General features: G+C 47.1%; 1 protein-coding gene across 6 annotated transcripts in view; it reads right to left on the bottom strand.

Moving 5' to 3' along the window:
* The window catches only part of LCA5L (lebercilin LCA5 like), a 185,031-nt gene that overhangs the window by 135,817 nt on the left and 30,700 nt on the right, over nt 1-18,514 (bottom strand). For 5 of the 6 annotated variants that reach the window (XM_063956579.1, XM_063956580.1, XM_063956577.1 and 2 more), the window contains one exon: nt 11,993-12,510. In XM_063956579.1, coding sequence (XP_063812649.1) covers nt 11,993-12,510 — 518 coding nt within the window. The remainder of the gene's footprint in view (nt 1-11,992; nt 12,511-18,514) is intronic. The other variant, XM_063956578.1, reaches the window with a different exon arrangement.

Consider the following 18,514-nt stretch of genomic DNA (forward strand, 5'->3'; position numbering starts at 1 on the left):
GGGATGCTGCTGTTGGTATTCTGACCGCCGGCATCCTGTCCATCGGGATATCATACTGAATCCCTGGAAAAGGCATTGTCTGTCACCAAACTGTTCTTGAATGGTTGGGAGAAGTTGCTCTTGGAGGATGCATTGGTACCATTCTTTATTCATGGCTGTGATCTTAGGCAGAATTGTGAGTGAGCCCACCCCCTTGGCTGAGAAACCACCCCACACATGAATGGTCTCAGGGTGCTTTACTGTTGGCATGACACCGGACTGATGGTAACGCTCACCTTTCCTTCTCCGGACAAGCGTTTTTTCCAGATGCCCCAAACAATCTGAAAGGCGATTCATCATAGAAAATGACTTTACCCCAGTTCTCAGCAGTCCAATCCATGTACCTTTTGTAGAATATCAGTCTGTCCCTGATGTTTTTCCTGGAGAGAAGTGGCTTCTTTGCTGCCCTTCTTGACACCAGTCATCCTCCAAAATTCTTTGCCTCACTGTGCGCGCAGATGCACACACACCTGCCTGCTGCCATTCCTGAGCAAGCTCTGCACTGGTGGTGCCCTGATCCCGCTGCTGAATCAACTTTAGGAGACGGTCCTGACGCTTGCTGGACGTTCTTGGGTGCCCTGAAGCCTTCTTCCTACATAGCTTTCACCTTCCATTGCAGGACACACCCCTGAGTGGAAATAGATATGCCCATATGTGGAGCTAGACACGCTCTTTGGGCAGGACAGGACAGTACACGTGCTGCAGTCTGCTAACACCTAAAATCTCCATGAATCTAGTTAATCTGTCTGCTGCGAAGTGGTGAAGTGTTCCGCTTCCTATACGCAGAGTCCCGAGTTCGATTCCTAAAGTACGAATGCATGTTAGTTTTTTCCAGACACTTTATTATTATTTTTATTCACATAAACCAGGGCAAAGCTGCAGGAGCGGTTCTACTGTTAAGGTTCTATACACCTTACAGTACACATACAATTCTGTAGCAGGGCAGACTCAATAGAAACGGCTACCACCTATGACTCCTTGCCCCACGGAGGCCCTAGGCTACGGAGCAAGTAACAGTCCAGATTTTGCAGGCTATGGGGCAATGCTGAAGGAGCGTCACAATCCCCTAGCTAAAATACACAGGGGCAATAGGAATAAGCGAGGTCTATGCACATTACGGTACACCGGACTCAATCGCATAGCACACTGGCAAAATGGCCGCCGCCCCTCAACCCCCACCATATGGCAGGCAGCGCTCGGATATGGAGTGAGAGATGGCATAAGTTTTGCAGGGTACGGGGCAATGCTGAAGGAGCGTCACAATCCCCTAGCCAAAATTCACAGGGGCGATAAAGATAAGCGTGGTCTATGCACATTACACCGGGCTCGATCGCATAGTGTTATGAGCCACGGCTGTGGCTCATTCCTGTTTTGCAGTTTTGTTCTGTATTTCATGTTATACTTCTGTTTATGTTCCCCGTGGGTGTCATGGGGTGCTCGGAGCTCACCCTTAAGGAGGGGATACTGTTATGAACCACAGGTAGTGGTTCATTCCTATTTTATGTTTATTTAGTTGTCTTGCATGCCAGGATTTCCCATTGCTCTGTTTTGGATTTCTCTTGTCTGCTGCCGCTGGTGAGTCTGTGCAATTGCAGCTTGTTCCCATGTGTTCAGCCTCATCTGGCTGCTGATTGCATCTTGTCAGCTTAGTCGTGCAGCAGGCCAGCTGCAAGAGATAATTAATTAGGCCTCTCTGATATATGCTGGCTCACTGCAGTTAGCAGATGCTGATGATATTCCTTGGTTTGCAGTCTGCTTTAAGTTTGAGCTGGTTCCTGTCAGTCCCTGTGTGGATTCCTGTGTCAGTCCCTGTGTGGATTCCTGTGTCAGTCCCTGTGTTGATTCCTGTGTCAGTCCCTGTGTCTGATCCCGTGTCCTACCCTGAGTTCCAGTGGATTCTGCCTGTCCTCCAGTTCTGAAAGTCGGTGTCGGCAGCTTCCTGTTTGCCTATGTCAGTTGCAGAAAGTATCCAGTCCTGCTCAAGCCGGTTGTTCCTGTCCTCAGTGGTCCTGTACTCAGAGATTTGTCATCTTTTCCTGGAGTCTGACTGAGCACCTTTAACATCCTGTGGTGTTCGTGAGTCACGGCGCAGCCGTGTGTTGCGGCTTGTCCGCTTACTGTTTATTATTTAGTATATTTGTGTCCTGGAGCTTTTGCGGAGGATTCCGCTCTCCCTGATCCACTCTGGTATCCAGCGGTGCTGGATAGGAGTAACGGATCAGTGGATCTTTGGTTGTCCTTTTCCCTGGCGGCTAGTCCGCACATACCTTTTGATTTAGTTAGTTAGCTTGTAACCCCTGGCCTGGTTGCTTAGTCAGAGGGCCCCTTGTTATCACCCTGTCTCGGATTTCCCTTTGTCTCCCATTAAGACCTGAGGGGGCATCGGGGTTGGGCAGACATAATCCGCCCTTCGAACGCGGCTGCCATGGGCTCAAGCAACCATAGTCTCGCAGGGGATTTCTGATAACACGGGCGAGACAACGGAGTTAGGGCGCCAGGGGTTACTAGGCTTTCCTGCTCCCACTACCAGCATATCTTCCCAGTACTCTGACCTCAGCCATACGATCTCCTCTGGTCTGGAGTACGGGAATCATAACATTATCATCAGCCATACCACAAAAAAGAAATAAAACTTTTTTTTTCTTTTTTGGCCCAATCCAGTCCGGTGTTTAGAATCCAATCCAGTCCGGTGTTTAGAATCCAATCCAGTCCAGTGTTTAGAATCCAGTCCGGTGTTTAGAATCCAGTCCGGTGTTTAGAATCCAGTCCGGTGTTTAGAATCCAGTCCGGTGTTTAGAATCCAGTCCGGTGTTTAAAAAAAAAAAAAAAAAAAAAAAAAAGTCTTGTTTTGTTTAGCAAAATTTAGTCTTGCCTTGTCTTGCCTTGTCTTGTCTTGCCTTGTCTTGCCTTGCCTTGCCTTGCCTTGTCTTGCCTTGTCTTGTCTTGTCTAGTTTTAAATCCTCCTATGTCTACTATGCAAGCCCTGCAGGCATCTCTCGCAGCCCTGAACTCTGTATTCAGTGCTTTGAGACCAGAGCGACTAGAAGTTTTGCAGCAATCCCTAAAGCAACTGCAAAACCTTCTGACTAAAATCTTGCTTATTTTGCCAGAAGTCGTTGAGAGTACATCTATCTCTAAAGAGACTCTTGTTCACAGTATGGTGACAAGAGAATCCTCTGGTTTAATTGAAGAGAAAAAGTTTAGAAGTTTTCTGCGGCCCAGGCTCTCAGAAGAGGAGCGTCTGCGTCGCAGAAACTTAAACTTATGCCTATATTGTGGGGGTTTAGGCCATTATCTGCAGACCTGTGAGTTGCGCAAGCCAAAGTGTGGTGACGAGTCTTGCCCTCTGGCCAAGTTGAGTCATGATACAAGACCTACTCCTGTCTCTACTGTGGCAGAGGTACTTGTCACACAACCCACACAAAAAAGCTCTCTGTCCTATAATTGGGGTCCTTGGGCAAGGGAGCCCCATTATAGATTCAGGAATCAAAAGAGAATGTTTCTCTCCTCTCTTGAGGTTCCTGTGGAAGCGGAGTTGCAAGTCCCTGGAGTGGTGCCCGTAGCCCAGGGTCCTGGAGTGGTGCCCGTAGCCCAGGGTCCTGGAGTGGTGCCCGTAGCCCAGGGTCCTGGAGTGGTGCCCGTAGCCCAGGGTCCTGGAGTGGTGCCCGTAGCCCAGGGTCCTGGAGTGGTGCCCGTAGCCCAGGGTCCTGAAGTGGTGCCCGTAGCCCAGGGTCCTGGAGTGGTGCCCGTAGCCCAGGGTCCTGGAGTGGTGCCCGATGCCCAGGGTCCTGGAGCAGTGCCCGATGCCCAGAGTGCTGGAGCGGTACCCGATGCCCAGAGTGCTGGAGCGGTACCCGATGCCCAGAGTGCTGGAGCGGTACCCGATGCCCAGAGTGCTGGAGCGGTACCCGATGCCCAAGCTTATAGAGGGACATCAAATATTGTAGCTCAGGTTTCCATACCAGAAGGGGTCTCAGAAGCTGTTACCCCAGGTAGGGACTTGAGGAGCGCAACCTCAGAAAGGGTATCTAAAACCATAGTTCTTGAAGGGAACTCGAGAAGCAAAACCCCAGAAGGGATCTTTGAAGTAATATCCCCAAGTGGGGTCTCGAGAGACGCAGCCCCAAAGAAGGGTCTAGAAGTCGCTTCCCCAGGAAAGAACTTAAGAAGCATAGCATTAGTGGAGGATCTGAACGTTATTGCTTCAGCAAAAGTCCCGGAAGTCATAGTCCCGGGAGAACTTTCGATTATTATCGACTCAGAGAGGGAGGCCGATGGCCCGATCCCAGTCAGGGAGGCCAACGACCCGGTCCCAGTAAAAGAATCCGAGGTGCTGGCCCCAGCGGGGTTCCCGGAGGCCACTGCCCCAGCGGGGTTCCCGGAGGCCACTGCCCCAGCGGGGTTCCCGGAGGCCACTGCCCCAGCGGGGTTCCCGGAGGCCACTGCCCCGGGTGGGGTTCAGAAAGTCACTGCCCCGGGTGGGGTTCAGAAAGTCACTGCCCCGGGTGGGGTTCAGAAAGTCACTGCCCCGGGTGGGGTTCAGAAAGTCACTGCCCCGGGTGGGGTTCAGAAAGTCACTGCCCCGGGTGGGGTTCAGAAAGTCTCAGCCCCGGGTGGGGTTCAGAGAGTCTCAGCCCCAGGTGGGGTTCAGAGAGTCTCAGCCTCGAGTAAGGTCAATAGTGACCAGGTCCTAGCAAAGCACTCCAGTCAGTCAGATGAGAAGGAAACAGATCCTGACTCTGATATCTCAACATCCATAATCTTTGATGGGGACTTAGCCCAATTTCTGGCGCTTTACAAACACTATTACATTATTATGTTGTCTAGACCATTTCTGGGCATCACTCCAGAGAACCTTGTGCTCTATCTTATTTATTCTTTTAGAGGAGAGCCTTTTGAGTGGGCGACCAGCCTAATGAAAGCTGAAGATCCCATTCTTCAGGATCCCCCAGCATTCAGTGATGCAATTATTAAAAGATATGGTTCCAAAGAAATTGGTTCAGGTTCCTCTAAGTCACCCGTCTTGTCTGCTGAGAGTCCACAAAATACTGTAAACTCGGCACAGGAGTCTCAGCCCGTTGTTGTGACTGCAGGATGTGCTTTTCTGACTACTTCTTCTAATAATAGTACTTTACCAGAAAGTTCAGCTCCCAAGGGTAAGAGACCTGTCTCTGATTTGAACGCAGCCTTGCTGGGTGGTACCATCAGTTCAGACAATGTTTGGGGAATTACCTTGGTCAGACCTAAAGAGCTTTGTAAAAAGAAGAAGAAGAAAAAGAAATAATTTTTTGACTCTTGCCTTGATAAAAAAAAAAAAAAAAAAGATTTTTTTTCCCTTGTCTTGTGTCCAGTGGCCACCATCAAGGGGAGGGCACTGTTACAAGCTGTGGTTGCAGCTTGTTTCTGTTTTCGTGTCTGTTAGACCAATGTGTCAGGTTTTTTTTTTTTTTTTGTATCCCTTGTTCTGGATAGTCTGAATTTTGGGGTCTTTTGACCCCTCCTCAAGGGGGGGGTACTGTTATGAGCCACGGCTGTGGCTCATTCCTGTTTTGCAGTTTTGTTCTGTATTTCATGTTATACTTCTGTTTATGTTCCCCGTGGGTGTCATGGGGTGCTCGGAGCTCACCCTTAAGGAGGGGATACTGTTATGAACCACAGGTAGTGGTTCATTCCTATTTTATGTTTATTTAGTTGTCTTGCATGCCAGGATTTCCCATTGCTCTGTTTTGGATTTCTCTTGTCTGCTGCCGCTGGTGAGTCTGTGCAATTGCAGCTTGTTCCCATGTGTTCAGCCTCATCTGGCTGCTGATTGCATCTTGTCAGCTTAGTCGTGCAGCAGGCCAGCTGCAAGAGATAATTAATTAGGCCTCTCTGATATATGCTGGCTCACTGCAGTTAGCAGATGCTGATGATATTCCTTGGTTTGCAGTCTGCTTTAAGTTTGAGCTGGTTCCTGTCAGTCCCTGTGTGGATTCCTGTGTCAGTCCCTGTGTGGATTCCTGTGTCAGTCCCTGTGTTGATTCCTGTGTCAGTCCCTGTGTCTGATCCTGTGTCCTACCCTGAGTTCCAGTGGATTCTGCCTGTCCTCCAGTTCTGAAAGTCGGTGTCGGCAGCTTCCTGTTTGCCTATGTCAGTTGCAGAAAGTATCCAGTCCTGCTCAAGCCGGTTGTTCCTGTCCTCAGTGGTCCTGTACTCAGAGATTTGTCATCTTTTCCTGGAGTCTGACTGAGCACCTTTAACATCCTGTGGTGTTCGTGAGTCACGGCGCAGCCGTGTGTTGCGGCTTGTCCGCTTACTGTTTATTATTTAGTATATTTGTGTCCTGGAGCTTTTGCGGAGGATTCCGCTCTCCCTGATCCACTCTGGTATCCAGCGGTGCTGGATAGGAGTAACGGATCAGTGGATCTTTGGTTGTCCTTTTCCCTGGCGGCTAGTCCGCACATACCTTTTGATTTAGTTAGTTAGCTTGTAACCCCTGGCCTGGTTGCTTAGTCAGAGGGCCCCTTGTTATCACCCTGTCTCGGATTTCCCTTTGTCTCCCATTAAGACCTGAGGGGGCATCGGGGTTGGGCAGACATAATCCGCCCTTCGAACGCGGCTGCCATGGGCTCAAGCAACCATAGTCTCGCAGGGGATTTCTGATAACACGGGCGAGACAACGGAGTTAGGGCGCCAGGGGTTACTAGGCTTTCCTGCTCCCACTACCAGCATATCTTCCCAGTACTCTGACCTCAGCCATACGATCTCCTCTGGTCTGGAGTACGGGAATCATAACACATAGCAAACTGACAAAACACAAGTTTTACATAAAGCAGGGCAAATCTGCAGGAGAGTTTCTACTGTCAAGGTTCTATGCACCATACAGTATACATACAATTCTATAGCAGGGCAGACTCAATTGAAATGGCTACCGCCTGTGACTCCTAGCTCCATGGAGGCACTCGGCTATGGAGCAAGTAACAGCACAGATTTTGCAGGCTATGGGGCAATGCTGAAGGAGCGTCAGAATCCCCTAGCTAAAATACACAGGGGCGATAGGGATAAGCGAGGTCTATGTACATAATGTGATACACCGGACCCCATTGCATCGCGAAGTGACAAAATGTCCGAGGCACATGAACCCCTGCCTTGTGGCAACACTCAGCTTTGCAGCGAGCAATGGCATAGGTTTTGCAGGCTATGGGGTAATGCTGAAGGAGCGTCAGAATCCCCTAGCTAAAAAACACAGGGGTGATAGGGATAAGGGAGGTCTATGCACATAACGATACACCGCAAAGTTCCCCATGGTTTTGATTATGCCTTTTCTTTGAACACGGTATTTTCCACTGCCTCGCCCTACCCCCATCCCACTTTCCCCTTCCCCCCTGGGAGCCTGCAAAGTACATGCAGTAGACAGGGAGGGAGTTCCGATCAGGTTACAAGACACGTGCAACAGTATACTACTGTATGTAGGAAAATCTCCTGCCCACTCTGATTTATGTGAAACCTGTGTGCACCCTTCCATACAAAGAAAAAAAAAATAATAAAGTGAATGTCACAGGAACATATAAAAAAAAAAGGTTGGCACTTTGGGACTCAAACCTGGGACTCTCAGCGTGGGAGGTGGGAGCCTTCATCGCTAGGTTGGTATGGAAGGGGAGACAATTAGCTACCAACCCCAAGTTTCTGTGACCCCCACAAGGCTCATGGCAAGCGTTGGAACCCATGGTGGGTCTGAATTAATGGGCCCATTATAGTCTATGGGAAAATGGGTCCACTCTGTGTACTAATATCTCTGGTTCTGGGTGTCCCAGAGACTCAGGACTGGTACCAAACAAAAGAAGAGACTCTTGGCTTTCGGGGCAGACCAACCACTAGTTTATGTGACACTGGAAAGGGAAACGGGAAGCAACCGTGTATCGGATCCCCTCCAGTTGTCCGCCTAGATTGCACAGGATGCAGGGTTTCTGGCTAGATATGAAATACTGTACAGAAATGCTAAGCATGGTATTTGACATCCAGGAACATAGGGAGGAGTTTTTATCTCTCTCCATTATACTTAGAAAAATTACACTTGCCACTGTACGTTACAAGCTGTTCGTGCTCATTAGTACACTAGTAGAACATACTGTACAGAGATACTAAGTACAGTGATTTGGCATCCACGAACTTAGGGTGGAGCTTTAATCTCTCTCCATTGTAATCTTTCTAAGTATAATGGAGAGAGATAAAAGCTCCTCCCTAAGTTCCTGGGTGCCAAATTACCGTCCTTAGTATCTCTGCACTCTATGTTCTATTAGTGTACTAATTAGCACGAACAGCTTGTAACGTACAGTGGCAAGTTTAATCTTTCTATGTATAATGGAGAGATAAAAGCTATTCCCTAAGCTCCTAGATGGCAAATCACTGTCCTTAGTATCTCTGTACAGTATGTTCTACTAGTGTACTAATTAGCACAAACAGCTTTTAACTGGATGCCAAATCACCGTACTTAGTATCTCTGTACAGTATGTTCTATTAAGGTACTAATTGGCACGAACAGCTTGTAACGTACAGTGGCAAGTTTAATCTTTCTATGTATAATGGAGAGAGATAAAAGCTCCTCAGTAAGTTCCTGGATGCCAAATCACCATACTTAGTATCTCTGTACAGTATGTTCTATTAGGGTACTAATTAGCTGTTCGTGCTAATTAGTACCCTAATAGAAAATACTATACAGAGATACTAAGGACGGTGATTTGGCAACCAGGAACTTACTGAGGAGCTTATATCTGTCTCCATTATACATAGAAAGATTAAACTTGTCACTGTATGTTACAAGCTGTTCGTGCTAATTAGTACACTAGTAGAACATACTGTACAGAGATACTACGGACAGTGATTTGGCATCCAGGAACTTAGGGAGGAGCTTTTATCTCTCTCCATTATACTTAGAAAAATTACAATGGAGAGAGATAAAAGCTCCTCCCTAACTTCCTGGATGCCAAATCACTGTCTGTAGTATCTCTGTACAGTATGTTCTACTAGTGTACTAATTAGCACGAACAGCTTGTAACATACAGTGGCAAGTTTAATCTTTCTATGTATAATGGAGAGAGATAAAAGCTACTCAGTAAGTTCCTGGATGCCAAATCACCATACTTAGTATCTCTGTACAGTATGTTCTATTAGGGGGGTGGTCTTCTGTATGCCGACTGACCGGATCCCGGCGCACAGTGATTTGGCATCACTGTACTTAGTATCTCTGTACAGTATGTTCTACTAGTGTACTAATTAGCACGAACAGCTTGTAATGTACAGTTGCAAGTTTAATCTTTCTATGTATAATATAGAGAGATAAAAGCTCCTCCCTAAGTTCCTGGTTGCCAAATCTCCGTCCTTAGTATCTCTGTACAGTATTTTCTATTAGGGTACTAATTAGCACGAACAGCTTAATAGTACCCTAATAGAACATACTGTACAGAGATATTAAGTACGGTGATTTGACATCCAGGAACTTACTGAGGAGCTTTTATCTCTCTCCATTATACATAGAAAGATTAAACTTGCCGCTGTACGTTACAAGCTGTCCGTGCTAATTAGTACCCTAATAGAACATACTGTACAGAGATACTAAGTACGGTGATTTGGCATCCAGTTAAAAGCTGTTCGTGCTAATTAGTACACTAGTAGAACATACTGTACAGAGATACTAAGGACGGTGATTTGGCATCTAGGAGCTTTTATCTCTCCATTATACAAAGAATGATTAAACTTGCCACTGTACGTTACAAGCGGTTCGTGCTAATTAGTACACTAGAAGAACATACTGGGGACTCGGACTCATACAGTACTTGCATTTCAAAAGCACTGTATTTTCCACCGCCTCCCGCTAGTCCATCGCCCTTCCCCCCTGGGAGCCTGTACAGGTCATGCAGTAGACAGGGAGGGAGTTATTCACATAAACCATGGCAAAGCTGCAGGAGCGGTTGTACTGTTAAGGTTCTATGCACCATACGGTACACATACAATTCTGTAGCAGGGCAGACTCAATTGAAATGGCTACCGCCTGTGACTCCTTGCCCCATGGAGGCCCTCGGCTATGGAGCGAGTGATGACATAGGTTTTGCAGGCTTTGGGGCAGTGCTGAAGGAGCGTCGGAATGCCCTAGCTAAAATACACAGGGGTGATAGGGTTAAGTGAGGTCTATGCACATAATGCTACAAGGAGGGGGTTCATGTGCCTCGGACATTTTGTCACTTTGTGATGCAATGGGGTCTGGTGTATCGTTATGTGCATAGACCGCGCTTATCCCTATCGACCCTGTGTATTTTAGCTAGGGGATTCTGACGCTCCTTCAGCATTGGCCCATTCTTTGAACACAGTATTTTCCACTGCCTTGCCCTACCCCTATTCCACTTTCCCTTTCCCCCCTGGGAGCCTGCACAGTTCATGCAGTAGACAGGGAGTTCCGATCAGGTTACAAGACAAGATTTATGTGAAACCTGTGTGCACCCTTCCATTGAATGTATAACAAAGAAAAAAATATATAATAAAGTGAATGTCACGGGAACTCGGAAGCTCATACTGTACATGTATTTCAAAAGCATGGTGTTTATGCATTGTACATACTTCCTTTTACACAATTAGTTGCATCTCCATACACAATCTTGCGTCTGCATACACAAGTGTTTTAACGTGTTCGTTTGTGTCTGTATAAACGATTTATTCATATTGAGAACTCTCACCGTCTGACCATTGGTTACCATCTATTAACATTCCAGTCGTCACTGACCATTTGCCAGAGCTGTAGATCAATCCGCCGCTATACGATCGAAAGTACTGGATTAATGGAGCATTAGCCACCCAGTGGTGGAGATGTGTAATGCATGCTGAGTATCTAGAATCGCCTCAACGCGCCTGCCTGTGATTAAACTCAGCAAGCTAAGCTATCGCCTTAGCGTGACTAAACGTCCGTCTAGGCGGAGAATCGGTCAAGTTAAAGGTGGCTACATCTGTATGTTTAAAATGTCATCAAATCAAATGTAAAACGCAAGTATATGGTATGACTGTTTTAAATTTCCTGTGTAAATAGGCTTACCATACTATGCCTTTAGAGCGGGATATTCATGAATTACACAGGGTCTGTGGCTGCCTGACTTCAAGCCTGCATTTCATCTGATTTTAACCAGTCACAGAACCTGTGTAATTCATGAGTGTCCCAGGTTAAAGGTACAGTATGGTCAGCCTATGATGCTAATTCAGGTGCGGTCGCAAAGAGGATATTGGGGGTCGTTGAGACCTGATTGCATGCTAGCTTTTTTCGCTGTGTGATGTGATCAGGTCAGAACTGCAAATGCATATGCACCGCAATGCGCAGGTGCGTAGCACGGGTACAAAGTGGATCGTTTCTGTGCGATGGGTTTTACGAAGAATCCATTTGCACAGCCGATCGGAAGGTGATTAACAGAAAGAAGGCGTTTGTGGGTGGTAACTGACCTTTTTCTGGGAGTGGTTGGAAAAATGCAGGCGTGTCCATGCGTTTACAGGGCGGGTGTCTGACGTCAATTCCGGTCCCGGATAGGCTGAAGTGATTGCAGCGGCTGAGTAAGTTCTGGGCAACTCAGAAACTGCACAAAGTTTTTTTGTACCGCTCGACTGCACATGCGTTCGCACACTTGCACAGCTAAAATACACTCCCCTATAGGCGGCGACTATCTGATCGCAGGACTGCAAAACATAGCTAGCGAGCGATCAGGTCTGAATGACCTCCATTGTACGCACATCAGTTGATGTTTCTTACTGCGCATGCGTCTGAGCTGCACTGGAAAAACAGCAGCTTTTGCAAGCTGTCATGTAATAAATTTTCCCCCAAACCCTAATTATAATCCCCACTGCTGAGAAACTAAACTACGGTAAATTGCCATACAGTAGGTTTACTTACTTACGTGGCAATATTTTGAATAAATGTACTGTAGATTAAACAATAATTTACCTTTACTTTCTTTTCATCAATTTCCATCTTCATTACAAGTTCAGATAACCTATTGCTCAGCTCGTCCCTCTCGGCTAAGTTCTTGTCTTCTGAGAGTTTCTGCAACTTCTGTAGCTGATCATTTGTCTTCAGCAATTCACTTTCTGCCTCTTTAAGTTTCTTTGATAAATACCGTTCACGTTCTTGCGAGGACTTTAGGATCTCTTTCAATGCTCTGACCTCGCTGTGATGTCTGGTAACAAGTTGGTGCACACTGCTCTCTGGGGATTCATATCTCTGCAGAGCCTTGGTGTGCCTATGCTGCAGGCGTGTCAGTAACTTGTTTTCAGAACTCGCCTCATCCAACATGCGCTGAACACTGTGTAACTCACTGGACAGTGCTTTAATCTTGTGAAGTTGTGCTGAGGAGACGCGCTCTATGATGGCATTTTCTGCTTTTGCACCCTGTAGCTGTTGAGATTTGGAATATAAACTTTTCCATGGAAATGACTTGCTCCACCAAAATCCTTTGCTTCCTGCTAACAAAAATATTAACTTAAGTTTATAAAGGTTTCGCCTTACCCCTGAGGTGCACTGAGCATACTATAGTGGTCATTCCGAGTTGATCGCTAGCTGCATTCGTTCGCTGTGCAGCGATGAGGCAAAAAATCGGCACTTCTGCGCATGCGTATGCGTCGCAATGCGCACGCGCGATGTACTATTACAACGAACAATGTAGTTTCACACAGGGTCTAGCGAAGCTTTTCAGTCGCACTGCTGGCCGCAGAGTGATTGACAGGAAGAGTGCGTTTCTGGGTGTCAACTGACCGTTTTCAGGGAGTGTTCGAAAAAACGCAGGCGTGCCAGGAAAAACGCAGGCGTGGCTGGCTGAACGCAGGGCGTGTTTGTGACGTCAAACCAGGAACTGAACAGTCTGATGTGATCGCAAGCGCTGAGTAGGTTTTGAGCTACTCTAAAACTGCACAAAAAAACTTTGCCGCCGCTCTGCGATCCTCTCGTTCGCACTTCTGCTAAGCTAAAATACACTCCCAGTGCGAGGCGGCAAAGCGTTTGCACGGCTGCTAAAAACTGCTAGCGAGCGAACAACTCGGAATGACCCCCTATGTTTAGATACCAGTGGCCCTCTTCTGCTTACACATGTGTGCATAGTAATATCCACTTCGTAACATAATGCATGTGAATATAGGAAGTAATTGGGGCATATGCAGTGGCAAATTTCCCATCAGTCACTTGAGGCACTTGCCTAGGAGCGGCACTTGCTTGGTGGGGGCACTTGGACGCTTGTGTTGGTACTGTCATCCCAAAAAGTGCCAGTAACTGCTAAATATTTCCACTGTCCTGTACCATATGCCATCTTGAATGAAGTGTAAGTGGTGATAGTACATTGCTGACAGTACCAATACAAGCATCCAAGTGTGCTCCCCCACATTTGAAGTGCTGCAGAGGGCAGGGCCACACAGTGTAATTGGCCACATGTGGCTGTAATGCGTTGCGTGTCCTAGGCTACAAATGCCTGGTCACTAAGCTGCTGGCCCTATTATTGTGGAGGTGAGGGGCCTCCCTGCCTCATTGCCCTCATGAGACCCCACCTGCAGCACTTGGAGCTTGGAGGAGAATACTTCCATTTCCTAGGCCCCTTTTTGAAAGTGGTGTGACCCTCCACCTAGTCCATGCACCACCTGGATGTGACTGCAATATCCACTCAAACCTTGATCTTTAGTTGGTCCTGGATTTCTATTCTGTTTTTAATATATAATTTTATAGAATTAAACCATTTTCTCCTTTTCATGGGGGGAGTCTAGTATGGATGTCATTCATGCACACAGGTTCTGACACAGCAGTACATGTGAAAGCAGAGTGTGGAGAAAGAGGGGGAAGATTTTAGGGTTCCTAATGTTGAAAGAACTCAAGTGGCTGTTTCAAAGTATTACTATCATCTGTCATGTGACTGTGGTTGTCTTGGTAGCCATATGAACTGTTAAAATTCTTTACATTTATAAATCATTAATAGCAGCCGGAAGAAACAACCAAAGGAAAAAGGGTAATTCCGAGGTTCTACATTTCTGTGCACTTTCATTAAACTACCATGGTGATAAGGTACAGTGGGGCAGATGTATTAACCTGGAGAAGGCATAAGGAAGTGATAAACCAGTGATATGTGCAAGGTGATAAAGGCACCAGCCAATCAGCTCCAATATGTAAATTAACACTTAGGGGTACATTTACTAACATTCGTAATTCCCGAAAATAGGTCAAAGTTCAATCACGAATGACATCGACAGTGTAAAACTGCAACTTTTTGAATTTATTACGATGGATTTACTAAGCTGTCGTATTCGTGTTTTTCTTTTCTTCCGATGTCGATGTCATTCGTTTTTTTTTTACCTAATTTTACGGCAGTGATTAGCAAAACACTGCCTTTTTTTTTTTACAATCAATCTCGGCCGGATCTGTGTGATCCGTGCTGGGGTTCTTTTTTTTTTTTTTTTTTAATTAAACAATGTAAAATCCCCAAAAAAATTGCGTGGGGTCCCCCCTCCTAAGCATAACCAGCCTCGGGCTCTTTGAGCCGATCCTGGTTGCAGAAATATGGGGAAAAAAATGACAGGGGTTCCCCCATATTTAAGCAACCAGCATCGGGCTCTGCGCCTGGTCCTGGTCCCAAAAATATGGGGGACAAAAAGAGTAGGGGTCCCCCGTATTTTTAAAACCAGCACCGGGCTCCACTAGCTGGACAGATAATGCCACAGCCGGGGGTCACTTTTATATAGTGCCCTGCGGCCGTGGCATCAAAAATCCAACTAGTCACCCCTGGCCGGGGTACCCTGGGGGAGTGGGGACCCCTTCAATCAAGGGGTCCCCCCCCCCCAGCCACCCAAGGGCCAGGGGTGAAGCCCGAGGCTGTCCCCCCCCATCCAATGGGCTGCGGATGGGAGGGCTGATAGCCTTTGTTGTAAAATAAAAGATATTGTTTTTAGTAGCAGTACTACAAGTCCCAGCAAGCCTCCCCCGCATGCTGGTACTTGGAGAACCACAAGTACCAGCATGCGGCGGAAAAACGGGCCCGCTGGTACCTGTAGTACTACCACTAAAAAAATACCCAAAAAAACACAAGACACACACACCGTGAAAGTATAATTTTATTACATACATACACACATACATACATACTTACCTTATGTTCTCACGCAGGTCGGTCCTCTTCTCCAGTAGAATCCAAGGGGTACCTGTTGAAAAAATTATACTCACGAGATCCAGGGGTCCAGGCTCCTCGGGAAATCCAGGGATAATCCACGTACTTGAATAAAACAAAAAAACGGTTGCCCGACCACGAACTGAAAGGTGACCCATGTTTGCACATGGGTCACCTTCCCACGAATGCCAGAAACCCACTTTGCCTTCTGGCTAAGTGGGTTTCTTCAGCCAATCAGGGAGTGCCACGTTGTAGCACTCTCCTGATCAGCTGTGTGCTCCTGTCTTCACTGACAGGCGGCACACGGCAGTGTTACAATGTAGCGCCTATGCGCTACATTGTAACCAATGATGGGAACTTTCTGCCCTGCGGTTGACCTAAAGTGACGTCACCGCTGAGCAGAAAGTTCCCATCATTGGTTACAATGTAGCGCATAGGCGCTACATTGTAACACTGCCGCGTGCTGCCTGTCAGTGAGGACAGGACCACACAGCTGATCAGGAGGGTGCCACAACGTGGCACTCCCTGATTGGCTGAAGAAACCCACTTAGCCAGAAGGCAAAGTGGGTTTCTGGCATTCGTGGGAAGGTGACCCATGTGCAAACATGGGTCACCTTTCAGTTCGTGGTCGGGCAACCGTTTTTTTGTTTTATTCAAGTACGTGGATTATCCCTGGATTTGCCGAGGAGCCTGGACCACTGGATCTGGTGAGTAGAATTTATTCAACAGGTACCCCTTGGATTCTACTGGAGAAGAGGACCGACCTGCGTGGGAACTTAAGGTAAGTATGTATGTATGTGTGTATGTATGTATGTAATAAAATTATACTTTCACGGTGTGTGTGTCTTGTGTTTTTTTGGGTATTTTTTTAGTGGTAGTACTACAGGTACCAGCGGGCCCGTTTTTCCGCCGCATGCTGGTACTTGTGGTTCTCCAAGTACCAGCATGCGGGGGAGGCTTGCTGGGACTTGTAGTACTGCTACTAAAAACAATATCTTTTATTTTACAACAAAGGCTATCAGCCCTCCCATCCGCAGCCCATTGGATGGGGGGGGACAGCCTCGGGCTTCACCCCTGGCCCTTGGGTGGCTGGGGGGGGGGGACCCCTTGATTGAAGGGGTTCCCACTCCCCCAGGGTACCCCGGCCAGGGGTGACTAGTTGGATTTTTGATGCCACGGCCGCAGGGCACTATATAAAAGTGACCCCCGGCTGTGGCATTATCTGTCCAGCTAGTGGAGCCCGGTGCTGGTTTTAAAAATACGGGGGACCCCTACTCTTTTTGTCCCCCGTATTTTTGGGACCAGGACCAGGCGCAGAGCCCGATGCTGGTTGCTTAAATATGGGGGAACCCCTGTCATTTTTTTCACCATATTTCTGCAACCAGGATCGGCTCAAAGAGCCCGAGGCTGGTTATGCTTAGGAGGGGGGACCCTACGCAATTTTTTTTGTAAAAATAAGCACTTTCCCACCCCTTCCCACTGATATACATGCACGGATCTCATGGATCCGTGCATGCCTATCCAAACACGAATAAAAAAAAAAGTTCTGTTTTTTTTTAGCACTTTTTTACGAGTTGTAATTTTTCACGGCAGTGTTTGTTCTTTTTTTGCTTTGCACTTCTTAGTAAATGACCGAGATTCATACTTAAACAGCCGCGTTTTGACCGATGGTGTATTCATTCGTAATTTTTTACCTGAACTAGCAAAAAATTACGAATGCCCTCATCACTGCCGTGATTAGTGTTTAGTAAATGACCGAGATTAACCGAGATGACACTTTGAAGAAAAAACGGCATCTCGGTCAAAATCGGGAGCTTAGTAAATATACCCCATAGGATCTGATTGGCTGGTGCCTTTATCACCTTGCACATATCACTGGTTTATCACTTCATTATGCCTTCTCCAGGTTAATACATCTGCCCCACTATACTGAATGCACTTGTTTTGCCTGACCTGGCACATATGCTGGTGTTTGTAGTGCAGCATACATATTGATATATGTTTAACTGAATAATATATGCATGTAAATGCACTTTTTTTGATGTGTTCTTGGGGTTCAAATGCATCCAACTCTTTATAATCCCAGTAAGTGTTAGCTTTGTGACCCATTGTTTAGTACCCTTTCATGAAGTCCTTTCTTTTAGTGACTTTTTGCGCTCTATTGTGAAAATCTAATTAGTCAAGAAATATAATGACATCAAACATGATTAATAACGTGGTGCATCCGGAAAGTATTCACAGTGCTTCACTTTTTCCACATTTTGTTATTTACAGCCTTAATCCAAAATGGAATAAATTAATTTTCCTCTCAAAATTCTACACACAATGGGAGTCATTCAGACCCGACCGCCTGTCTTTAGCTAGCAATGGCCTCTGCCTGATCGACAGGCAGAGGCGGTCGCTGGGCTGGAGGGGGCGGGACAGCGGCGTTAAGCCGCTATTTAGAGGGTGCGGTCTGGCCAACGCAGGCGTGGGTGGACCGTGCGAGGGGCAGGCCGTCGCGGCTGTGTGACGTCACACGCAGCCGCTGCGACACAGGCAGCGACGAGTAGCTCCTGGCCAGCGCGCAGGAGCTGCGCTGGCCGGGAGCTACTGCTGAAGTACAAAAGCATCGTCGCTGTGTGATGCTTTTGTACTTTTGCGATGGGGCAGGGACTGACATGCGGGGCGGACTAGCCCTGTGCTGGACGTCCCCCCGCATGTCAGTGTGCCTGATCATAGCTGTGCTAAATTTAGCACAGCTACGATCAACTCTGAATAACCCCCAATATCCCATAATGACAACGTGAAAAAAGTTTTTGGGAGATTTTTGCTAATTTATTAAAAATCACATGTACATGAGTATTCATAGCATTTGCCATGAAGCTCAAAATTGAGCTCAGGTGCTTCATGTTTCCACTGATCATCCTTGAGATGTTCCTTCAGCTTAATTGGAGTCCACCTGTGGTAAATTCAGTTGATTGGACTTGACAGTGCATGTCTGAGCACAAACCAAGCATGAAGTCAAAGGAATTGTCTGTAGACCTTCGAGACAGGATTGTCTCGAGGCACAAATCTGGGGAAGGGTACAGAAAAATATCTGCTGCTTTGAAGGTCCCAATGAGCACAGTGGCCTCCATCATCCGTAAATGGAAGAAGTTCGGAACCACCAGGACTCTTCCTAGAAATGGCCAGCCATCTAAACTGAGTGATCGAGGGAGAAGGGCCCTAGTCAGGGAGGTGACCAAGAACCCGATGGTTACTCTGTCAGAGCTACAGCATTCCTCTGTGGAGATAGGAGAACCTTCCAAAAGGACAACCATCTCTGCAGCAATCCACCAATCAGGCCT

This window comes from Pseudophryne corroboree, chromosome 2, assembly GCF_028390025.1.
Source record: "Pseudophryne corroboree isolate aPseCor3 chromosome 2, aPseCor3.hap2, whole genome shotgun sequence".
Lineage (NCBI taxonomy): Eukaryota > Metazoa > Chordata > Amphibia > Anura > Myobatrachidae > Pseudophryne > Pseudophryne corroboree.